The 9,597-nt window shown below is 43.2% G+C and overlaps 1 protein-coding gene across 1 annotated transcript; it reads left to right on the top strand.

Moving 5' to 3' along the window:
• The first annotated feature begins 1,222 nt into the window (after window positions 1–1,222).
• BIRC5 (baculoviral IAP repeat containing 5) lies at window positions 1,223–9,353 on the top strand. Its single transcript, XM_032210924.1, has 4 exons — window positions 1,223–1,411; window positions 2,905–3,014; window positions 6,148–6,265; window positions 9,108–9,353. Exons 1-4 carry the CDS (start codon window positions 1,289–1,291, stop codon window positions 9,186–9,188), a joined length of 432 nt encoding a protein of 143 aa, XP_032066815.1. The 5' UTR covers window positions 1,223–1,288; the 3' UTR covers window positions 9,189–9,353.
• The last annotated feature ends 244 nt before the right edge of the window (window positions 9,354–9,597 follow it).

Genomic DNA, 9,597 nt, shown 5'->3' with positions numbered 1-9,597 from the left:
AGGAGCCAAGTGGTTTTCTCGCCTCCTCCTGCAGCTAAGCACTAAGCAGAGTCATCCACTGTGACTCTGGCAGCAACTACCTCAGCCTTTTTCCTTTTAATTTTGTTTTTCTTTTCATCATGACAGTGGTGAGGCCCTGCCTCCCCTGACTGCACGTCCCTAGATAAGAGATTTTAAAAACTTACTCTATTCAAATCGATGTGATCTGTTTTAATAGTACTTTCAAATGGATCCTATGTACAATTGGGAGGATTCAAAAGGATGTGCTTCTTGAATTCATGTTTTTGCACTGCATCGTTGCCAAAAATTCCTTCCCGCCCTCTTTCCTTCCTCATAGATCTACTTTTTTCTCCATATTGACAGTAAAATGATGGATTTCTGGTTCAACCATAAATGGATATTCTTCTTACAGAGATAGATGTGGTTTTTGTTTTTTATGGTAATTTCAAATGGATCCCATTTGAATCTTAGAATCTTGAGGATTTATCTGAATCTGACATCAACCAAGAAACCTTTTAGAGCATTGCCAAGGGGAAATAAATCTTCAAGCTTACATATGTTTATTGTATTCACCCAGAAATTAATTCTATGGTGTTTAGTAATGTTAAGAAAGTAAATTGAGATCCCAGGTGAACTCAATTGATTGTGACTAGGGGACTCACAAGAAATTTTGAGCCCCAATACGGTATGAAAATGGTTTTTGATTGACTGCTTGATATCCTTTTCAAATTCTTAGGCTAGCCTTATTGGATTTCATAGTCCAATAAGTAACTACACCCAACCCTGGTTAACTTTTTATCAAGGGCAGCAAGGTGCTGCCATCTACTATACTTTCATGGGCGTTACCAAGACATGTGCGCGTAATGGTAACACCAAATCAATGACTTGTTCATAGTTAAAGGCCACAAAAACCTTCGCTCTTACTGCTGCACCAAATGCAAAAAAAAAAAAAAAAAAGTGGAGTTTTTCCAGTTTGAAACGACAACTTGGAAATCTAATTTTGCTTTACCCTTACAGTACAACAAAACCAGTAAGGGTTTTTAAGGGGCCATTTTACTAAAAGTTGCCGTCGATACAGAAGTGATATTTTCCAATCGTAGAACAAAGGTCGTTCTTTGTTCATTGCGACCGTAAGAAAAACTACGCTTCCCAGCATGCTCAGCGCTCGGAGGTGTGTGGCACGCACGACGTCCGCAGCCTATTTCCCATCATGCCTCGGGAAAGCCTTTTTGTTTTTTTTCCCCTTCTTCTTTCCCGCGGCTGTTTGAAAGCTCCGGCAACCGTCATCATGTCTCGCGGGGAAGCGAAACTGGGACTCCCGCCGGGTCTCGGGTTATACCTGAAAGAGAACCGTCTCGCCACGTTTACCCAGTGGCCCTTCGTCTCCGACTGTTCCTGCACGGCGGACAAGGTGAGGGGCTGGTTTCTCCCAAGCCCTTCCTGGGATCCCTCTTCTCTTCGGGGGGGGTGGGTGGAGTGGGTGGTTTTTTTTCCTTGGAAGTGATGCTTCTCCTGCCTCATGGGCTTTTATTCCCAAGCACATCTTGGGAATCAAAATCACGCCTCTTCCTTCCTTTATTCTTCCTTCCCCCTTCTTCCCCTCCTTTTCCTCCCTCCCTTTTCCCCTCCCTCTCTTCTTCCTTCCCCTCCTTTTCCTCCCTCCCTACCTCCAGTGGTTCGATGCCCCCCCCTTGGAATCAAAACACACCTCTTCATTTCACCAGCTGCAATTGAAACAATTTTGCCAGCAAGCAATTCCAAAAACGGGGGAAGCTTTGTGGGCCATTTGGGGGGGTGGGCAGCACTCCGGCTCCTATCTAGAAGTGCAGAATAATTGCTTTTGGTCTGAGTGTATGATTGCAAGGAATTTAAATCTCTTAAGAGAAGTCCCTGGTTTTTCTTAATAAAATTCAATGGGTTAAACGCAGACTAAACATTCTGAGATTGGATCCCATTTTATTTTCCGGCATAGAGACCCAAGTGAGGCCTTTTACCAATTTTTCAGAACAAAGAGACAGACACTGTCCCCCTCTCCTCCAGATTCATTTATCTAATGCTAAAGGTAAAGGTTCCCCTCACACATATGTGCTAGTCAGGGGTGGTGCTCATCTCTGTTTCAAACCCGAAGAGCCACCATCACTGTCCGAAGACGTCTCCGTGATCCTGTAGCCAACATGACTAAATGCTGAAGGGCGTACAGAACACTGTTACCTTCCCACCAAAGGTGGTCCCTATTTTTCTACTTTCATTTTTACATGCTTTTGAGCTGCTAGGTTGGCAGAAGCTTAGACAAGTAACAGGAATTCAGTCCATTACACAGCACTATGGATTCGAACTGCCGACAATTCTGAATCAACAAGCTCAGCATCTGAGCCACCGCATTCCATTTAGTACCACTTTATAAAACCCTACTAAGATCACACCTGGAATGCTGCAACCAGTTTTGGTCACCCTACTACCAAAAAAAAAAAGATGTTGAGACTTTGGAAAAAGTTCAAGGAAGAGCAGCTAAGATAAGCAAAGGCCTGGAGACTAAAACACATGAAGAATGGCTGGAGGAACTGGATTTAGCTAGTCTAAAGAAAAGAAGAATTAGGGGTGACATGGTATATCAGTATTTGAGGGGCTGCCACGAAGAAGAGACGGTCAAATTATTCTCCAAAGCACCAGAGGGCAGGACAAGAAGCAATGGTTGGAAACTAATCAAGGAGAGAAGCAACGTAGAATTAAGGAGAAATTTTCTAATATTGAGGACAATTAACCAGTGGAACAGTTTGCCTTCAGAAATTTTTCAACTACAGCCCCGTTTCAGAAATAAGATGTATAACCTGAAATGTGTAACTTGGTTGAACATTATTTTTTCTCATTTGTCCTGCTCTGTCTCTTCCGCCTTTCCCAATTCAGATGGCTGAAGCTGGATTCATTCACTGTCCTATTGAGAATGCTTCCGATGTGGCACAATGTTTTATATGCTTTAAAGAATTAGAGGGATGGGAACCTGATGATGACCCCATGTAAGTACTTTGAAATTGTTATCCTAAAACTTTTAGGAAAGAAAACTCAACAAATACACTTATGGGATCTTGCAAAACATTATATTTCGTTGCTAAAATGAAGGATGATAGAGGCAAAGATAGAATGGTAGTACTAGATATTAATAATTTATTATGTCATCCACTCTTTTTTCCATAGTACTGTTAAAGCCTCGTCAAAGCAAATTAAGCCACTTGTCAAAGATGGATTCAACATCTCTATCTGATTATTAGTTGTATGGCTGACAGTGATTGTTAACATGATCAACTAATACTTTGCAGTCAGTACAGCTAGCTTCCACTCCAGTTTTTCCACTAAAGTTTTTTTTCCTTCTTTCACTGAGGTAGAAGGATGGGAACCCGGAATCTTGACTATGAACTTACGCAGTCCAGAAACCTCTAGAATATTTTGTGGGGTGTTTATAAGGGTTTACAGGGGAAACTCGAGAAATTAGAATATTGTGCAAAAGTTCATTTATTTCAGTAATGCAATTTAAAAGATGAAACTAATATATGAGATAAGACTCATTACATGCAAAGCAAGATAGTTCAAGCCGTGATTTGTCAAAATTGTGATGATTATGGCTTACAGCTCATGAAAACCTCAAATCCACCATCTCGGAAAATTAGAATATTACATGCAATCAATAGAACAAGAACTGTACATAGAACAATATCGGACCTCTGGAAAGTATACATGCATATGTACTCAGTAATTGCTGCAAAAGGGGCCCAAAATACTGAGTACCTATGCATGCACTCTGAGATGGTGGATTTGGGGTTTTCATAAGCTGTACGCCATAATCATCACAATTATGATAAATCACGGCTTGAACTATCTTGCTTTGCATGTAATGAGTCTTATCTCTCATATAAGTTTCACCTTTTAAGTTGCATTACTGAAATAAATGAACTTTTGCACGATATTCTAATTTTTCGAGTTTCACCTGTATATGTGCCCTGTCAGCTAACTCTAAATCAGTGCATGATGCTTCCGGCCTGTGGGCCATGAGTTTGACAACCCTGTCCTAAATCCATCTGCAACATCTGTTTTCACTGCAGTAGGAGTTTCAAACTCAAGTCATGATGTCATCCTGTGATGTATCACGATCCCCCCCCCCTTCGCTAAACCGGGCAGAGGGGTGGCCAGCATGTGATGCCTGTGGGCCGTGAGTTTGGCAACCCTGCATTAGAGGCCTAAACTGGCAAAGACCAGGATAAATGTTATCTATACTTTCTGAGGTTTTTGAAAACACATAAGCTGCTTGGAAATCAATTTGACTTTCTCTAGAGCTGGCTAGGCTGTGATTACGGGTGATGAATCATGACAAAGCGTATGTCACTAATTTCTATCCTTCAGCCACAGAAACAAAGCAATCAGAAAGACAAGCCAGCCCTTGGGAGCTGTTGCTTCAAGATGCACCATAGTGCTGGCCCCTTGGGAACAGTGGGAAGAACTCTGGGGTCAAGGCTCCTGATTTCATCCAGTTCATAGAAGGGAACCCAAGAAATGTTCCAGTCTTCTGACTGCATCATTGTCAAATATAATAGCTTTCTGTGTAAGCTTGCCCGAGCCTTGTCTAAAAGTGTTACACATTTTATCCAGTTATAAACATAGGCTTTATGACTATAATTGCCATTGGAAGGTTGTTATTTATTCTTTCCATAAAAATTGAAAGAACAGTTACAACAGTTCATTTAAAATGATAGTCTGGTCCTAGAACCGTGATGGCAAACCTATGTCATGCATGCTGCATGGGGCAGGTGGAGCCATATCTGCCAGCACACGAGCCAGCCAGCTGATTTACGACCCTCCGGAGGGCCGGGGGGAGGCTGTTTACACCCTCCCAAGCTTTCAGGAAAGCCTCTGGAGCCTGGGGAGGGTGAAAAACGGGGCCAACCAGAAGTTCCCAACCGATCTATTTCCGGCTTCCAGGGGTCTGGGGGATGCCATTTTTGCCCTCCCCAGGAAAGCCTCCAGAACCTGGGGAGGGCAAAAAACGAGTCCAATGGGCCTACTGGAAGTTTGTTTCTGAACTTCCTGTTGGCCCATTGGGCTCATTTTTCGCCCTCCTCACACTCTGGAGGCTTTCCCAGAACCAGGGGAGGGTGAAAATAGCTTCCCCCCCGGAGGAAATACCAAGCTCAACTTGGAGTCGAGCAGTGTGGTGCACGTGGGAGGGAGTTTGTGCACACATGCATATGTGGGGGCACACTTTGCATTATTGTTGCTGGTATGCGCACACCCTATCGTGTGCACGCCTCGAATTTTTGGCACCCAACAACAAAAAGGTTCGCCATCGTTGTCCTAGAGCCGTGATGGCAAACCTATGGCACACATGCCACATGTGGCATGCAGATCCCTCTCTGCAGGCACGCAAGCTGTCAGCCAGCTCAGCTGCACCGCATATGTGGGTATGCCTCCAACCAGCCAGCTGATTTTCAGGTCTTTGTTGGGAGATGTGCACATGTGCATGGGAATGGGTAGGTCATGTGCACATGCACGGGGGGGGGGGGGTTGCGCCCCCTCCCTGTTTTTGGTGCCAGGAGGCTTCAGGGATGCCTGCTAGGTCCAAAATGGGCCACAAGGGTGGGTCACAAATGCATGCGTGGTGGGGGCCGTGGGAGCGTGGGGGTCACACATGCATGCATAGGGGGTGGGGGTGTCATGGGGTGTTCTGCGTGCATTGTATTATGGGTGTGGACACGCGTGCACATGCTGTCGTGCCTGTGCGTGTGCTTTTGGCACGGGATGAGAAGAAGGTTAGCCATCACTGAGCAAGTGTTATTCTACAAATGTAGAAGTAGAACATAGAAAGGAAGGCAGCACTCTGAGAAAGAATTTCATAATCTGGCTGCCAAAGGCCCTATTTCTGGCTCTAGGGTGCAAGTCAATGTCCCACGGGACTAAGAGCAGAGTTTCCCCACCTGACATATGTACAGATTTGGGGGAAAGTAGTTGTTTAATAGTAAATTGATGGACAAAATGTTTACATGGGGCGGGAGACGGCATGAGATCCAAATTAGGGTGGCATTCTTCACATGCAGTATGCTTGCTATTTAATTGCCCTTATAAATCCATTGCATGATTATGACTTGTATATCAAATTTCTAGGGAAGAGCACCGTAAACACTCCCCCAACTGTGCATTTCTTGCTCTACGGAAAGACATTTGTGACCTGACAGTACAGGAATTTGTGAAACTTCGTAAAGAGAGGATGAACAATTTGATTGTGAGTATAACTTGCAAGGAACCATTAACTTAGCTTGAGTAGTCTCTCATCACTCTGCTGTAGGTTGGTAGCACCTTTTCAGATTAGCACATTTTATTATTGAAGAGTGAACTACAGCTCATTTCATCAGATGCATGAAATAGCAAATTGATTGTTTAAATTAAATTGATTAATGCCAAATTAAATTGGGATATAGCAGGGAATGGGGTGGGGAAGGAGAAGACAGATAGGTTACTTGGATGTAGGTTACATGCGATATACATTATAAGTTCTTTATTGCATAATAACGAATTGGGCAATAAGGAATAAGTGTTGTATTAAAATACTGTATTTGTTGAGACATGATATAGCTTCAAGCCTTTTGACATATATGTGAATTCAGCAATGTCATTCAGTAGTGCTGACAAGGTTTTTTTCCCCTCCAAAACTGCTACTTTAAGACCTGTAATGGACAATCCTGTGAGGTTGAAACTTTGCCCTTGTTCTGAGTCATGCATTTGGTGAAGAAGCTGTAATAAAGATGCTACAAGATGACTTTCAATTTTTGACTACCATAAATTATTGTGCCTTTCCTTCTAGAACGATGATGGTGAACCTACTGTATTTTTCGGAGTATAAAACACACCTTTTTCCTCAAAAAAGAGGATGAAAATCTGGGTGCGTCTTATACACCGAATACATCATTTTTGCCTCCTGAAGCCCCACCCCCTCACCAAAATGGCTGTGCATACCCTTATGGGGGCTTTCAGAGAGCTCCTGGGGGCTGGGGAGGGCAGAAATGAGCAAAAGATGGACCGTTTTTTGCCCCAGCCCCCAGCAGCACTCTATAAGCCTCCATAAAACTATGCATGCAATTTATTTTGACAAAAACGGACCATTTTTTGCTCAGTTTTGCCCTCCCCCCCCCACTGGAACACTCGGCAAGCCCCCTCCCCCCAAGACTATTCATGCCTTTTGGGGGGGGGGTTCATGAAAAACGGACCGTTTTGGGGAGGTTTGCAGAGTGCAAAAACTTTTTTTTTCCCTTTTGGAAAGCTCTTTAATTGATTGATGAGAATTACATTGATCAAGTGCTGTGCCAGCAGAAACACCTACCTATCTACTATCTTTCTCTCTCTCTCTCTCTCTCTCTCTCTCTCTCTCTCTCTCTCTCTCTCTCTCTCTCTCTCTCTCTCTCTCTCTCTCCCTCTACCTACCCACTTACACACACACTCTCTCCCTACCTATCTACTGTTTTTCTCTCTCTCTCTTTCTATTTCTCTCTCTCTATCCCTCTACCTACCTACCTACTCTCTCTCTTCCTACCCATCTACTATATTTCTCTCTATCCCTCTACCGACCAACCTATTTACTTTCTCTCTCCCTACCTTTCTACTGTATTTCTCTCTATCTCTATTTCTCTATATCCCTCTACCTACCTACCTACCTACCTACTACCTACTCTCTCTCTCCCTACCTACTGTATCTACTGTATTTCTCTCTCTCTATTTCTCTCTCTCTATCCCTCTACCTACCTACCTACACACACAGTCTCCCTACCTATCTACTGGTTTTCTGTCTCTCTATCCCTCTACCTACCTACCTACTTACCTACCTACTCTCTCTCTTCCTACCCATCTACTATATTTCTCTCTATCCCTCTACCGACTAACCTATTTTCTCTCTCTCTCTCTCCCTACCTATCTACTGTATTTCTATCTCTATTCCTCTCCCTCTATCCCTCTCCCTCCCTCCCTACCAATCTACTGTATTTCTCTCTATTTTTCTCTCTCTATCCCTCTACCTACCTACCTACCTACCTACCTACCTACTCTCTCTCTCTCCCTATCTATCTATTGCATTTCTCTCTCTCTCATTATTTCTCTCTCTCCCTCCCTTTATCTACCTACCTAACTACTCTCTCTCTACCTATCTACTGTATTTCTCTCTTTCTCTATTCCTCTACCCACCAACCTACATACTCTCTCTCTCTCCCTACCTATCTACTGTATTTCTAACTCTTTCTATTTCTCTCTCTCTATCCCTCTACCTACCTATCTACCTACACACACTCTCTCTCTATCTCTCTCTATTTCTCTCTCTCTCTCTATCCCTTTATTTACCTACCTAACTAACGACTCTCTCTCCCTACCTATCTACTGTATTTCTCTTTCTCTCCCTGTCTATCCCTCTGTCTACCCACCTACTTTTTAAAAAAATTGCCCCTTCAAAACCTTGGTGCGACTTATACTCCAGTGCATCTTATACTCCGAAAAATACGGTATGATACATGTGCCAGAGAGGACATGCAGAGCCCTCTGTGGGCATGCGCGCCATCGCCAGCTGCCCTTTTGGTTTCTGGCACGCCAGCTGGTCTTCGTGCGCACCGGAGTGCCGGAAACCCAAAGACCAGCTGGCCAGTGCAAATGCGTGTCGACCAGTTGGTCTTCGGGTTTGCGTCGAAGAACAGCTGGGCAGTGCAGATGCACATCCCAGAAATACAAAGACCAACTGGTCTTTGGGTTTGTGGCGCTTGCACATGTGCGCGCACACTCCGTTTTGGGCACTCGGTGCTGAAAAGGTTCGTCATCACTGTTCTAGAATGTCTTCTAGAGTTCCTTCTAGAATTACTCTGCTTTCCATATTGTGTTATAGGGGTCAAATGGCTACATACATAACATTGGTCCTAATTTAGCCACAGTGTGTAGGCCTGTTTGTTACTGGCTGATTTCTATCTCAAGAGTGAATTATTTAGGTACATTTCTCTTCATTAGGATAAGATTCTCTGTATGGATCCCCCCCCCTAATAATTTAGTAACTGCCTATTTATTAATAGGAATATGTGTTTTTGATTTTCTTCTAGGAAAAAGAAGTTAAGCACACAATTACTGAGATGGAGAAATATGCTCAGTTGATCCGAGGGAAAATAAACAACCTGCGTTAATAAACTGCATATGCCATTGGATGCTGTGGCTTTTTTGAATGTCTAAATTGTATTGAGCAAGATCAAAAGCTGAGTTTCTCAGCCTGCTGTTCAAATGTATGTTAAGTTTTTTTGTAGTTACTTCTTATGGAATTTCTTCCGATGTGTTTATGAATAAATGTTCCTTTTTGTAAAATACCATGTTTACCATGTTTTAATAGTTTCCTGGGCAAAATTGTTTGAAGGCAAACATTGCTCTCAGGTATTAAATGAAGCTCTGACCTACTCTTGAAAATGAGATCAATTCAGAAGAGTGGCTGAACTTCTTAGGAAACTGCTTTATTTTGATTATGCCTTTGACTCTTTGCAATGGTCATCCTCAAAGTGGTACTATAAAAGAGCGAGCTGCTTAGAAAAAAATGCAGATACT

The sequence above is a fragment of the Thamnophis elegans genome, chromosome 2 (assembly GCF_009769535.1).
Source record: "Thamnophis elegans isolate rThaEle1 chromosome 2, rThaEle1.pri, whole genome shotgun sequence".
In the NCBI taxonomy this organism is placed as follows: Eukaryota; Metazoa; Chordata; class Lepidosauria; order Squamata; family Colubridae; genus Thamnophis; species Thamnophis elegans.
Note: the sequence above shows the minus strand (reverse complement) of the source record. Positions and strands in the feature narration are given on the sequence as shown.

What these genes read in the sequence shown, in the direction of transcription:
- BIRC5 (XM_032210924.1), top strand. Translation starts at nt 1,289, where the DNA reads ATGTCTCGCGGGGAAGCGAAACTGGGACTCCCGCCGGGTCTCGGGTTA. An exon ending in GTTCCTGCACGGCGGACAAG is followed by an intron (nt 1,412 to 2,904) that starts GTGAGGGGCTGG and finishes TTCCCAATTCAG; the next exon opens with ATGGCTGAAGCTGGATTCAT. An exon ending in AGAGGATGAACAATTTGATT is followed by an intron (nt 6,266 to 9,107) that starts GTGAGTATAACT and finishes ATTTTCTTCTAG; the next exon opens with GAAAAAGAAGTTAAGCACAC.